The sequence below is a fragment of the Nicotiana sylvestris genome, chromosome 12 (genome assembly GCF_000393655.2).
Source record: "Nicotiana sylvestris chromosome 12, ASM39365v2, whole genome shotgun sequence".
Lineage (NCBI taxonomy): Eukaryota > Viridiplantae > Streptophyta > Magnoliopsida > Solanales > Solanaceae > Nicotiana > Nicotiana sylvestris.
The window spans coordinates 2,447,501-2,462,050 of NC_091068.1; the positions used below are offsets into that span (position 1 = coordinate 2,447,501).

General features: G+C 38.2%; 2 protein-coding genes across 2 annotated transcripts in view; both read right to left on the reverse strand.

Annotated features, from left to right (window-relative positions):
* Positions 1-864, reverse strand: part of LOC138884319 (uncharacterized) — a 2,292-nt gene extending 1,428 nt beyond the window's left edge. The window contains exon 1 of the mRNA XM_070165447.1: positions 96-864. Within this exon, the coding sequence (XP_070021548.1) occupies positions 96-638 (543 nt within the window). The 5' untranslated portion in view covers positions 639-864. The remainder of the gene's footprint in view (positions 1-95) is intronic.
* Positions 865-1,817: 953 nt separating this feature from the next.
* Positions 1,818-13,986, reverse strand: LOC104214656 (uncharacterized). The gene is made up of 15 exons (XM_070165616.1): positions 13,614-13,986; positions 11,598-11,988; positions 11,383-11,508; positions 11,201-11,305; positions 10,078-10,633; positions 9,778-9,818; positions 9,603-9,671; positions 4,412-4,512; positions 4,226-4,304; positions 4,045-4,143; positions 3,892-3,960; positions 3,749-3,798; positions 2,616-2,697; positions 2,387-2,481; positions 1,818-2,282 (listed from the first exon to the last, which is right to left on the reverse strand). The coding sequence occupies exons 1-15, from the start codon at positions 13,913-13,915 to the stop codon at positions 2,165-2,167; spliced, it is 2,283 nt and encodes a 760-aa protein (XP_070021717.1). The 5' UTR covers positions 13,916-13,986; the 3' UTR covers positions 1,818-2,164.
* Between the last annotated feature and the right edge of the window lie 564 nt (positions 13,987-14,550).

Sequence of the window (14,550 nt, forward strand, 5' to 3'; positions counted from 1 at the left end):
GTTACTAGAAGCATTATCCATAAAAATTGCCATTATTTTATCGCTAAAGCAAAAATATCTACAAATATCTGCAACAGTGTTAGCTATAAACTTACATGTGTGACGCGCGCAATTATGCGTTTTTGCATTGTCCATTCCTCATCTATCCAATGACTTGTAACAGTTAGATAATCACAATCATTACCACTTCTACCAATATCAGTAGTAATAGAAATCTGATTAGGTATATGAGTAAATAAATACCGCAAATATTGTTCATATTCATGTTTGAATTTATAAATATCACTCTTAACTGTTGCGCGAGGCCAACCTTTATAAGTAGGATTAAAAACTCTTCTAATATAATGAACCCAATTAGGATTAGAAGCAAAAGTATAAGGTAAGCACATAACAGTAATCATCTTTGCTAATTCTTCACGATCTCTATTTGGATCGTAATATAAAATACCTCCGGTGACAGTGTTAATTCCTGGTTGAACTAGATTTGAACCTGTACTAGGGTTAACCGCAGAATCTACACTTGTCCCCTCTAGCTGCGCTTTCATTTGTAAAAATCTAGCCTTATCTCTAGGGTGTGTTTTTATGTGCCTAGTCAAACTACCCGTGCCGCTACGGTCTCCAGTATATTTATGCGACATTAATTTCCCACAAGTTTTACACTTAGCCTTATTTTGTTCTCTTACTTGAGTAAAAAAATTCCAAACTAATGATGTTTCTAGGCGTTTAGCAGGTTCTCTATTAAAAGTAGGAGTTTCTACAGGTGGGTCGGCCAGTGCATCAATTGGGTTATTAAGAGGACTAGTAGGTGTATCATCTAAATCCGGTGCTTGGGTTTCATCATCATCCTCATTTTCCTCATTATTTTCTAAGATGGTTTCATTAGGATAAAGAGCATTCATAATTTCATCATCTAATCTATCACCTGGTGCAACATTATGATAAAATTCACTATCGGTAAATTGAAAACAAGGGTGATCACTATCAAGAATTACGGAAGGAGGAGGACGTCTAGGTTGGCGACTACTTTCAACTTGCTTATCTTTTCTAGGTCGGGGAGCCGGGGGAAGGGTAGTTGGTTGGCCACTACTTTCACCGGTTTTATCTTTTCCTGTACCAAACTTTTTTTCAACGAAAATGCCATATTAATTATAATTATGCAAATTAAACCACACAAAAATATATTCTTAAAACGTAAGAGTTGAACGAGTTTACCGGATTGCCGAACAACTTCTTGAAAATTGAAAATCGTTGAACACTTGAAAACTTCAATTCAACAACTTCACAATTTTTTACGAAATTTCAACAATAAATTAAGTAATTGTAGTAGAGAGATTGAGAGATATTGATAAATTGGTGAATAAAAATGAAAGAATGAGGGGGTATTTATAGTTGAGAAATGGAAAAAAGTGTAATTATATAAAGTTTGGGGTTAAAATAAAATTTGGGGGCCAAATGGCCATTTTCTAAACTTAAAAATGGTCAAATTGTCAGCCCAAACGGCTAGATTTTAAATATGGCCGTTGGAGAATTTTAAAAAAAAAAAATTTAAAAAAAAGTAGCCGTTGGGCCCGCCAGGCCCGGCTGACGGTCCCGGGCTCGTGGGCTAATCTATGAAGACCGGCCCGTCACGGGCTTCTCAGGACCACCAGGACCGGCCCACCAGGACCGGCCCGTTAGGCCTGTTAGGACCGCAGGCCCGGTCCGGTCCGGTTCAGGCCCGGCCCACCAAGCAGCATTATTTATAGGTCCATATAGTGAAAGAATTAGTGAAATAGAGATAATAAGTCTTTATTTTGAGCAGTTAGTGATTCTTCTACTAGAATGTACAAATAACTTGATGCTTGAAATTTTATTACAGCGTCATAGTGTACTTTGTAAATCAATTCAATCAAGGGTATATTTGACCTTAACTCTCCTCCATAAACATTCAATAAGGGAACAGCTCACTTTGATATAATCTTTACACTATTTTTTCCTAAGGAGGCTATGGACTATATATGCTTCTTAGTTCTAACAACACCCCTTCACTTTCAAGCTAAATGAAGAACATTAACCAAAACTTTAAAACAAGAAAAGATTGTGAAAGAGAGAAAAACAAGTTGCACTGCCTTATGTATTCACTTGGACTAGTGAATTTATATAAGTTGTTATGTGTAGTAACCTGTCAAATCGTGTTTGATAATATGGCCGTGTTCTTCCTAGCTGGCAACCCTGTAAACGAGAGAATTACGTCTGTCATCCTTTGAATTATGTCTTCAAATGATGGACGGAGTGCTGGATTGCTGTTTGTAATAGAGAAACCAAGGTTTAGCCCGAGTTTTGTATTTGCATACTTCGATGAAAAAACATAAACGATCAAACGAAAAAAATGAGAGAGAAAAAGCACCTTTGCCAACAATCGCGGATGATTGGAGAAACTCGAGTATCAAGATTTTCTGGAATTTCCAATCTACGATTCATAAATCCAACAACTCCTACAACCTTTAAACACAAAACTTACATTGGTTCCAATAGTAACCACTAAGAAGAGAACACAAAGGTTTAGTTAGACAACTTGCTATCAGCACTTGCGCGCTCACGCTTGCAAATACCAAAGAGGTAAAAATGAGAGACACCTGTAAAGAGTTAAGGTTGCTCCATGGTATAGATTCAGTCATTAATTCCCATAGGATCACACCAAAACTGAAGATATCAGATCTGCGCGATAACAGAAGAAATCAATCAGAGAGCCATTGCAATTGAAATTCAGAAAAAGATGAGAAGCTCGTCCAAGTATATGATCCAGTTTTCAAAAAAACTATTACTGGTAATTGATAGTAGAATGTGCAGCAACCAGAGGCGGAACCCAGGATTTAAAGGTCGAGAATGCACTTTTGGATTCAACCAAAATCTGCTTTGTATATAGGATGTCCGCTACTAATATATCACTATTTTCTAAAGACATATACATGTATACATGGAGTTTTTGCCGAACTTTACGGGTGCCGGTGACCCCTATCGATATAGCATACGTCTGCCTCTGACAGCAATTTAAACATATTCACACAAAAGAAAAAATCTTGCATTGTAAGCAACATCTGGTACCAGGAAACACTATACTCGCAAGGATAAAACGGTTCCTACAGACACATGCGGACCAACATTGTCCGGTGAGGGGGTACCGGACCCCATAGACTTCAACAAGAACTTGGTATATACATGAAAATATTTACAGGAAATAGTAATATAGAAACAGCGGTACCTGTTTACACAAAGTGTTCCTTAGTGCACTGGTTGGGAGGAGATTTTGCAAGCCGTTTTGTGTGTTGTAACCAAGGTTTGAATCTCCCTCACGCCAATTACTTAAATTCTCACGCTAGTCTCTTCCTTCCCCCTTCAGCCTTTTCATTTTTCCTTTCTTTACGTATGAACTGTATATTCTTAAGCTGGTAATACTAAACTGAAATTTATCCTGAACCAATCAAATATACCCCCTATTATCGATCTATAGGACCAACGACAGATTTACATTAAATGTAATGGTGTAACCCATGTCTTTAAATCCTCGGTCCGCCTCTGCCTACGGTTATATCTTTTTGTCATCCAACATTAAACACGTTCTTTGGAAAAAAGGCACAAAGAGAAAAAGGCTCAAGCTCAACAAGCAATTGACCATCAGCTCAATAAGCTAGTCACCGACGCAAACTAACGGATGCAAGAATATATAATCTTCTGATGAAGCATGCGCAAGCAATGCTTGGGAACTTACTTCTCTGTTGAAGGTTCATTTCGAAGTACTTCAGGAGCCATCCACTGCGGCTGCAGTGATCCGGAAAAGGAAAACAGACAGGTAAAGGGATAAGAATTATCTGATGTGACTATACAAATAGGGCAAAAGAAAAGATCTTTTACCGTCCCTCGCCCAGATTTTGATGTTAGAAAGGTTGCATCTTTAAATCTTGAAAGGCCAAAATCTCCAACCTGAGGAAAAAAAATATCAGTGGAGTTGTCTAGTTAAAGGGATTCACTCATAATAAATTGAAGCATCCATTCAGCAATCAGTACCTTGACAGTCCAACTTTTATCGACAAGCAGATTTGAAGATTTCAGGTCTCTATGTACAATAGGTGGGTTTCGGCGATGCAAATAATTCATACCTCTTGCCTAGATTCAATTGAACAAAATCAAGTGTCACACTGAAAACATATTAGAGAAGGAAATTGATGAGTTCAAGCAAGAACCACACCACATCGAGGGCCATCCTAAGACGCCGACTGAAGTCTAATGGCTTATTATTTCGGTGAAGCGTTTTGAAAAGACTTCCCCTGAAACACGTAATGAGAAGTGTCGTCAATCATTTGCCAATTGCCAGTCCAGTTTTATATACATATTCTCACGAAATTCTCCCCGTGGGAGTAACTCAGTTCATTACCTGGGCAAAAACTCAGTGACGATAGCAGGTTTTTCTTGAGAAAATATGGCCCCCATGAATAGCAACACGTTAGGATGTCTGAGTCTTTTCATTATTTCAATCTGAAAAACATGGTGAAAGTAGATAAAAAATTTATGTCCTATGAAGGCGGTGTCCATTTAGCTGTTGGTATTGTTGAAGTTTGGCAAAATGCCAAAGTCCCACATTGGTTGGGAGTTAAGTTTGGAGGGGATTTTTCCCCTATAAAAGAAGACCTAATGTTTAGGATTGAGACACACCTCTCATTTGCCTTCTCATCTGTTTAAGGCATTTGTATCTTCTCTCTTTAGTATTATTTCACTTGTATTTTTGGAGTGGAATAAAATATTGGTTGTGTCCGAGGAGTAGGCAAAATTAGCCGAACCTCGTAAATTCTGGTGTTTCCTTTATTGTTGTTTTATTGTCTTATTTATTATTTGGTGGCTGTCATAATTTTTGGTATAGTAGTTGTGACTTATTCACACTATATACATTTGGCTTCCGCAACAATTGGTATCAGAGCCAAGGTACTGTCTAAGTATGCTCTGTGGTTGCAGCATAGTCTGATCTTCCACATCAGAAAAGATTTATCTTGGTAACTGAGTCAAGGTTCTGTCTGAGTATGCTCTGTAGTTGCAGCTTAGTCTGATCTTCTACATCAGAAAGGAAATAATCTTGATTTGTGTCGTCAGCTATTAAATAATATTTGTGTCAAATATGGGAGACAATAAACAAGAAGAATCTACATCAAGTGTCAACAATACGTCATCATTGGCATCTTCGCTTATGACAAGAATTGTGTCAAATGCGAAATTTGCGGTAGAAATTTTTGACGGGTCCGGACATTTTGGGATGTGGCAAGGCGAGGTTCTAGATGTCCTTTTTCAACAAGGGCTAGATCTGGCCATTGAAGAAAAGAAACCAGATGTTATTGGAGAAGAAGATTGGAGAATTATCAACCGTGTTGCTTGCGGTACCATTCGATCCTACCTTGCTAGAGAGCAGAAATATCCATACACAAAGGAAACTTCTGCAAGTAAATTATGGAAAGCACTGGAGGATAAATTTTTGAAGAAAAACAGTCAAAATAAATTGTACATGAAGAAGAGACTGTTTCACTTCACCTATGTTCCTGGTACCACGATGAATGAACATATCACCAGTTTCAATAAGTTGGTCACAGATTTGCAAAATATGGATACAACTTATGATGATGGTGACTTGGCCTTAATGTTGTTGGCGTCACTTCCTGATGAGTACGAGCACCTTGAAACTACTCTACTCCATGGAAATGACGAAATTTCTCTCAGAGAAGTTTGTTCAGCTTTGTACAGCTATGAACAAAGAAAGCGAGAAAAACAGAAGGGCGGAGAAGGAGAAGCACTGTTTGTGAGGGGTCGTCCTCAAAATCAAACGAGGACAAAGAAGGGAAGATCCAAGTCAAGATCCAGACCCAGCAAAGATGAATGTGCCTTTTGTCGAGAAAAAGGGCACTGGAAGAAAGACTGTCCGAAGTTGAAGAATAAGGCCAAACATAACAATGGAAAGGCCATTATGGATTCAAATGTAGCTGATTGTGATGATTCAGACTTCTCATTAGTTACAACAGAGTCATCAACATCATCAGACATATGGTTGATGGACTCGGCTTGTAGCTATCATATGTGTCCCAATAGGGACTGGTTCGTGGAATTTCAAGAAGGAGAATATGGAGTCATCCACACAGCGGATAACAGCCCTCTTACCTCATATGGCATTGGTTCAATACGATTAAGGAACCATGATGGAATGATCAGAACATTGATAGATGTTCGATATGTACCGGATTTGAAGAAGAATCTCATCTCTGTGGGAGCCCTAGAATCAAAAGGGTTCAAAATCATTGCAGAAAATGGAGTGATGAGAGTATGCTCCGGTGCACTAGTGGTAATGAAGGCTAATCGGAAGAATAATAATATGTACCGCTATCGTGGCAGTACAGTTATTGGGACAGCGACAGTAACATCCAGTGACGACAAAGAGGCAGAAGCAACCAAGCTATGGCACATGCGCTTGGGACATGCTGGAGGAAAATCCTTGAAAACTCTATCAGATCAAGGATTGTTAAAAGGAGTAAAGGCTTGCAACTTGGAGTTTTGTGAGCATTGTGTTAAAGGGAAACAGACAAGGGTTAAATTTGGTACAGCGATCCATAATACTAAAGGCATTTTGGATTATGTACACTCTGATGTTTGGGGTCCTTCCAAAACACCTTCATTGGGTGGGAAGCACTATTTTGTAACCTTTGTTGATGATTTTTCCCGAAGAGTATGGGTGTATACAATGAAGAGCAAAGATGAAGTGTTGGGAATTTTTCTCAAATGGAAGATGATGGTGGAGAATCAGACAGGCAGGAGAATCAAGTGTATTCGCACAGACAATGGAGGTGAATACAAAAATGATCATTTCAATAAGGTCTGTGAAAATGATGGCATCATCCGACACTTCACTGTTAGACATACACCACAACAGAATGGAGTGGCAGAACGTATGAACCGGACCTTGCTGGAGAAGGTACGGTGTATGTTGTCCAATGCTGGCTTGGGCAAAGAATTTTGGGCTGAGGCAATTACATATGCATGCCACCTCATTAATCGTCTACCATCTGCTGCTATTGATGGCAAAACACCATTTGAAAAATGGTACGGAAAACCTGCTGTAGATTATAACTCTTTGCACGTGTTTGGCTCAACTGCATATTATCATGTGACGGAGTCAAAATTGGATCCAAGGGCAAAGAAGGCTATTTTTATGGGAATTACTTCTGGAGTCAAAGGATATCGCTTATGGTGTCCTATGACAAAGAAAGTAATGTTCAGCAGAGATGTTACCTTTGATGAATTTGCTATGGTAAATAAGGTAACAGAAGATACCAAACAAAATGAAGGTGCTTCTAAGCAGGTGGAGTTTGAGGGAAAATTTATTTTTCCTACACAAGAAGCAGAGGAGGAAACAAATGAAAATTACCCTCTGGAAGGAGAGCCAGTAGAGGAGATTCCAACTCAGGAATCTCAACAACAACTTGAATCAATAGCAACCAGCAGGCCAAAAAGAACAATAACGAAACCTGTTCGTCTCATAGAGACGGTTGCTTGTGCAACCTCAATTGTAGCTGATGATGTTCCTACTACTTACAAAGACGCTGTCCAAAGTTCAGAAGAAGATAAGTGGAGGATTGCCATGAATGATGAAATACAGTCCCTTCATCAGAATCATACATGGAGATTGGCCAATCTCCCGAAGGGAAAGAAAGCAATTGGGTGCAAATGGGTATTTGCAAAGAAGGAAGGATTTCCTAACCAAGTAGATGTTCGCTACAAAGCAAGATTGGTGGCCAAAGGATATGCTCAAAAGGAGGGAATTGATTACAATGAAGTATTTTCTCCAGTTGTAAAACATTCCTCCATTAGAATTATGTTGGCTTTGGTAGCACAATTGGATTTGGAACTAGTTCAGATGGATGTAAAAACTGCGTTTTTACATGGAAACTTGGAGGAGGAAATCTACATGACTCAGCCAGAAGGATTCAAAGTTGCTGGAAAAGAAAATATGGTGTGCAAACTTGAAAAATCGTTGTACGGATTGAAACAATCTTCTAGACAATGGTACAAGCGATTTGACGAGTTTATGTTGCGGCAAGGGTACAAGAGAAGCAAATACGATCATTGTGTGTATTTGCACAAGCTTAAAGATGGTTCCTTTGTATATCTTCTCCTATATGTTGATGATATGTTGATAGCTTCCAAGAATTTGGAAGAAATTGATAAGTTGAAGATTCAACTGAAGAAGGAGTTCGAGATGAAGGATTTGGGTGAGGCAAAGAAAATTCTTGGCATGGAGATAATTAGAGATAGACGTTCAAAGAAACTCTGTTTATCTCAAAAGGAATATTTGAAGAGAGTACTTCAACGTTTTGGCATAGATGACAAGACTAAGCCAGTTAGTACTCCACTTGCTTCCCATTTTAAGCTAAGTACTACTATGTCGCCAATGGATGAAGCTGAACGAGAGTATATGTCAAAGGTACCATACGCAAATGTTGTTGGTAGCTTGATGTATGCAATGGTTTGCACAAGGCCTGACATTTCACAAGTTGTTGGAGTTATTAGCAGATATATGCACAATCCAGGGAAGGAGCATTGGCAAGCTGTGAAGTGGATTCTACGGTATATTCATAATACTGTAGATGTCGGGTTAGTTTTTGAGCAGGAAGACAATCAGTCTGTAGTTGGATATTGTGACTCAGATTTTGCGGGTGATATGGACAAACGAAGATCAACTACTGGTTATGTGTTTACTTTTGCAAAGGCACCAGTTAGTTGGAAGTCTACTTTGCAGTCAACAGTTGCTTTGTCTACAACAGAGGCAGAGTACATGGCTATTACAGATGCTGTGAAAGAGGCAATTTGGCTTCAAGGATTGCTAAAGGAGCTTGGTGTTGAACAAAAAGGTATCACAATTTTTTGTGATAGTCAAAGTGCTATTCAATTAGCGAAGAACCAAGTTTATCATGCAAGGACGAAGCACATTGATGTTCGGTATCATTTCGTACGAGAAATCATAGAAGAAGGTGGAGTCACGGTGAAGAAAATTCATACTACAGAGAATCCTGCTGATATGCTGACAAAGGTGGTGACTGCGGTCAAGTTTCAACATTGTTTGGATTTGATCAACATTGTTGAACACTGAAGATTGAAGATGAAGACACAACCAAAATTTGTTATTGAGAGAGAATTGAAAATGTGGAATTTTGCCAAGGTGGAGATTTGTTGAAGTTTGGCAAAATGCCAAAGTCCCACATTGGTTGGGAGTTAAGTTTGGAGGGGATTTTTCCCCTATAAAAGAAGGCCTAATGTTTAGGATTGAGACACACCTCTCATTTGCCTTCTCATCTGTTTAAGGCATTTGTATCTTCTCTCTTTAGTATTATTTCACTTGTATTTTTGGAGTGGAATAAAATATTGGTTGTGTCCGAGGAGTAGGCAAAATTAGCCGAACCTCGTAAATTCTGGTGTTTCCTTTATTGTTGTTTTATTGTCTTATTTATTATTTGGTGGCTGTCATAATTTTTGGTATAGTAGTTGTGACTTATTCACACTATATACATTTGGCTTCCGCAACAGGTATCACATACCTCCTTTTTGTAGTCGAGCAATGTTTCATCGCAGCATTGATTCCCGAAATAAACCTTAACAGCAACATCCTAAAGATAATTTTGAGAGAATTAAGAATTTATATACTTCCAATATTGAAATACTATTCCACTAACCTTCAGAACATAAACGAAAAATTTTGAGCTAGAGACGTACCGATCCATTCCAGATTCCATGATATACAACACCATATGAACCTAAAGAAAAAATAATAACAAATGCTCGGCGTTACACGATGATAATTTACGCAAAGAGTTTCCATTGTACCAAATTCAGGCAATGATTTCTGCCCTCATTGCAAAGTTATGCTTAAAATTTATACAATGACTCAATGAGTGGACAAGTGTACGAAAGTTCAAGAAAGGAGCTACTTGTTGAAAAACATATTTGTCCAATGGCACATTAGCTCCCAAAAAAAAAACATATGTAAATGATGGTGAGATTACTCTACTTTACCTCGTCCAATTTCCTCCTTTAGGATGATATCTTCCCATAAGATTTCACAATCTACCATCAAGCTTAACTCATTCTCAGTTATGTTTGATGAACTTCCACGGCTATCAACGCTCCCCCCTGACTTTGGTGATTGCTGGCATTCTAAAAGCTGCTGCGATGAATCTTCCACCGCTGAGAGATTTGATTTTCTGAGCTGTGGCTTAAGCTCTTCATCATTCATACATGATCCCGGATACTGCTCAGGAATTTTAGATGCCTCGGGACATTCCTTGGAGTTCCTTGAGAAGGTTCCACTTGGACCCTCTACAACATCTTGCCCCGTTGTAGGGGCACACGTTGGTCCCGGATCAAAACAAGTTCTTTTCTGGTTTTTCTGGAGGTAAATATGTTCATCACCAAAGTGACAACAATTTGATTTAGCGTCTGAAGCTGTGGGCGGATATGGTTCAGCTACATCCTCTCTAACACGAGTATTGTCATCCCCATTGTGTTGACCCTTCTCTTTACCAAGGTGCCCAAATCCTGCAATGTTCAGCTTTGACATAACCTTTGCTGCCTACAATTGCAAACCGGTCATTAGAAATAACATCCAGCTTTAATCATATAACACATAAAATTATCAAAAACTTTCATTGGGACCTTCGTTCTTTTATTCATTCAGCACAAGACGCCTACATTTTTGTCTTTAGCTTCTAATTCCTCTTAAGTCTTACTTAGTTGTGATCTCTGAGAGCACTCGTATTCCTCTCTCGTACCACGAAAACCCTTTTCCTTTTGATTCTTACATTCATCCCCTCTCTGAAAAAAGGCTGTAATATAGTAACCCCCCCCCCTCGTATTCCGTTCTTTTGGTTTCAGTTATCACTGATCTTATCATGTTGCAGAGCGCACAGGAATTACTCAACTTGTTACAAAAGTTTGATGACCGGTTCTCGAATTTCATCTAGATCAGTCCATGACTATAGTAAACCCTAACAGATATGTTATTAGCACAAATCAGCCGCAACAAGACTTTGAAGGTAATTGCCATCAAATCTTTTCAAAGAAATTAAAGCCTAGAAGATAAAGCCAAGAAGGAAGAGATGGACATTACTCCAGAAATTTAAAGAAATGGGAACTTTACGATTTTGGAAGGCTGAGCAATGTCAAATGTAGACTCATCCTTCTCAGAGCTCTCTGCATTAGCTTTATTCTTCCCGCCAAGCAAATTGAAACTCAGCCGTGCCGCCTGAAATGATAATCTTACCTCATAAAATGCCCGTTCAATCAATTAGGAGCAATCAAACCATCTACTTTCAAACTTACAGGTGCTCTGGGCGGCTTCAGCGGTTTCCCTTCTTTGGCATCTAAATCCACCTGATCTCTGTCCCTTGCATCTCCAGATGTGTTGCACGTATCCTCTCCACGCTTCAGTGAGAAAACTTTCGAGGCCTGAAAAATCAGGAAAAAAAAAAGAATAGTTATTCAAAAAGTTAGACCAAAATATTTATGAAGGACAATGATAACATGATAATAAGCACCAGATTTGAAACAGACGATGCAATTTGTGGCCGTGGCTGCCATTGAATCCTTTTGAAATTTATTCCTCGTGCGTCAGGTTGACTATTATCCTCATGGATGCTAGCGTTCCTTGGGTTTACATTAATAAATGAAGCCGTGTCATTCGAAACAGTGATAACACCAAAAAGCTCACCATCCTCGTACAATGGGCTTTTCGTCACCATTGCCATAAAGATCTGACCGGACCTCTTCTTAAAAGGAAAGAGACCTGACCATGATTCTCCACAGCTCAACTTTTCCATGAAAATCCTAGCCAGTTCATGATATTCTTCACAGATAAGCAGTTCAGTGGACCTTTGTCCAAGTATTTCATGATCTTTATAACCGTAAAGTCTTTCAGCAAATCGATTCCTGCACGAGAAGAATTTCCTTGTATAATATACTACCTCACAACAGACAAGAGCGCCAAGATATGAAGGGGATTTAACATCAAGCCTATGGAAAAATATTTTCATAAACGAAACTGTTTCTCGCTCTGCCTATCCATCCCACTCAGCATACTTCCTCCCCTTAAATCCCCTTTAAAAAAGTCGGACAATTCCTCTGTGACAAAGTGAGTTAAACCAAAGTGCAGAATTTGAACTTTAGGACTAACAGACAACATTAGCAGAGATCTGTTTGATTTAATTCCTAATCTTAATATTTGGCCGGAGTCAACAAATCAATCAACTATGCCTCAGTCTCAAACTAGTTCTGGTTGATGAAATGAATCCTCTATATATTCCGATACTAGGGCCCATTCTGTTCCACTATCATTTTAAATTTGTCTCTTAAAGCAAAGTAGTATTCTTAAAATCCCACACTTAAATACATTTTAGACCTAATGTAAGTGTAACAGCAACCTAACCTTAACTCGAACTAGTCTTTAGCTAAAGTGCTAAATGTGAAAGAGTACAACAACAACAAACCCAGTGAGTTCTCGCAAGTGGGGTCTACGGAGATGTTACCTCTATCCTGGGAGAGCTGGGAGGGCAGAGAGTTTGTTTCCGATAGACCTCGGTTAGAGAGTAGATGATAAATGTGAAAGAGTAAACTATATATAATCAAAAGCGGGCCTAAATCAATCATCTACTCCTCAATCCCAAACTAGTTGGGGTCAGTTAAATTAAATACAGAAAATCCGTTCCTTTACAATAAAAGATACTGACTTGACTTGATAACTAGATGGCCTTAACAAGAGTTAAAGAACCAATTTTCAAAGTAAATCTACCTCAAAGTCAAATTCATTCTATCAAAGCATAAATTCAAATATCAACAACCCCAATTCAAAACAAACATCACCCATTAGAAATAGTGTTAATGAAATGATCAGATTTATAGTTAAATTTTTATACTTGCTTAATCAAATATATTCCCTTGACAGAGGGGCGAAGCTACAGTTGATAAGGGCTAAGGGTGGTCAATTGATCACTCTTCGTCGGAAAATTACACCGCATATATAGGTAAAATATTAGGTTTTAAAGTTACATAACATATATTGAACACCCTTTATCGGAAAATTTTTTTACTTATTTCAAATTTGAACACCTTTGAAAAAATTCTCGGATTCACCACTGTCCTTTGACATGAAGAGAAATCCTAGCATAATGGTAAGTGGATTCAAAAGTCACTGTAGGTCATAGGATCAAATTCAACAACAACAACGACCTAGTAAAATCCCACAAGTGGTGTTTGGGAAGAGTAGTGTGTACGCTGACCTTACCCCCTACCCGATGGGGCAGAGAGGCTGTAGGTCATAGGATCAAATTCCAATTCTGATATTCTAGACTTCTTTAAATTTCCTACGTATAAATTCCTAGCTCCGCCACTGGTTACCCTAAAACAAAATTTAAAGTAAATCCACATCTAAGTCAACTTCATTTTACCAAAGCATAGCTTCAAATATCAACAATCCCAGCTCAAAACAAACATCACTAATTAGAATTAGTGCAATTAACTGATCAGATTTAAAAGTAAATTACTTGTTAATTACTTACCAGTAAATAATTTCTCCAGTATCAGCTCTATTAACGTGAACTGCATGACCCATGCAATTCAACACGTTCTTGTACGGACTCCCACTAAAGAAAACTCCAGAATATAACTCCATTTCACCTGAAAAATCTGTTAATTTTTCATCTGAATCCATATTTACAATACTTTTCTTATTTTTTTCTTGATATAACAAATTGAATTGTTCCACAAGTTTCCTATAACTTGATTCCAGTGAGAAGAATTTTTCAACCAAGATTTGATGAAGACCAGAGTTTGACTCTTCGCCGGCAGCTCCACTTTGCATGGCGGCCGGAGACGGTGGTGGAAGTGGTGGTGACGGTGGTGGTGAGAAATGAGCATGTGGGTTCTAACTGAGGTGGCCATAACTTTTTTGTTTAGTACTATAGTGTCAGTTTCTTGATTTAAAAATTGGATTTTTTTTAATGTTTACGTGGAACAAGTGGGTGTTTGCCACGTGGCTTCCGCCGGCCAAGTGAAGCTATCAGCTGTTAACTGGTGGAACAGGTGGATTGAGTATTAATTAATGATAATTATAAGTCAAGTTAAAGGGTAAAATTGGTAGTAAAAAAAGTTTATGTTCTCTGATTCGTGGAGAAAAGAAATGGAAAAAACCTTTGAACTTAATTAGTAAAAATTATTTTCTATTCTAATTAACTTCTATACACTATGTTAATCTTAACACCAATTAGTCTTTTTTGTTAACGATAATATCCGGATCAGCTTGCACATAATTTAATTATTTCACGGAGTATCTGGTACCTTTCAGTATCAACTAATCCTCTCCACCTAATTTATACAGATGAAATATTAGTGATAATTGTTCATAATAAGAGTATTAGTACATAGAAAATAAGGTTATGGCCACAAAAACTACAGTAATTAGTCTTTATATTTATAATAGCGATGTCTGAATCATCT

Bases quoted from the DNA above. Each gene is read 5' to 3' on its own strand.
- LOC104214656 (XM_070165616.1), bottom strand. From the start codon at position 13,915: ATGCAAAGTGGAGCTGCCGGCGAAGAGTCAAACTCTGGTCTTCATCAA. The intron at 11,509-11,597 runs GTGCTTATTATC...CTGATTTTTCAG, and splicing joins CATCGTCTGTTTCAAATCTG to GCCTCGAAAGTTTTCTCACT. The intron at 3,799-3,891 runs GTAAAAGATCTT...GGATCACTGCAG, and splicing joins CAAAATCTGGGCGAGGGACG to CCGCAGTGGATGGCTCCTGA.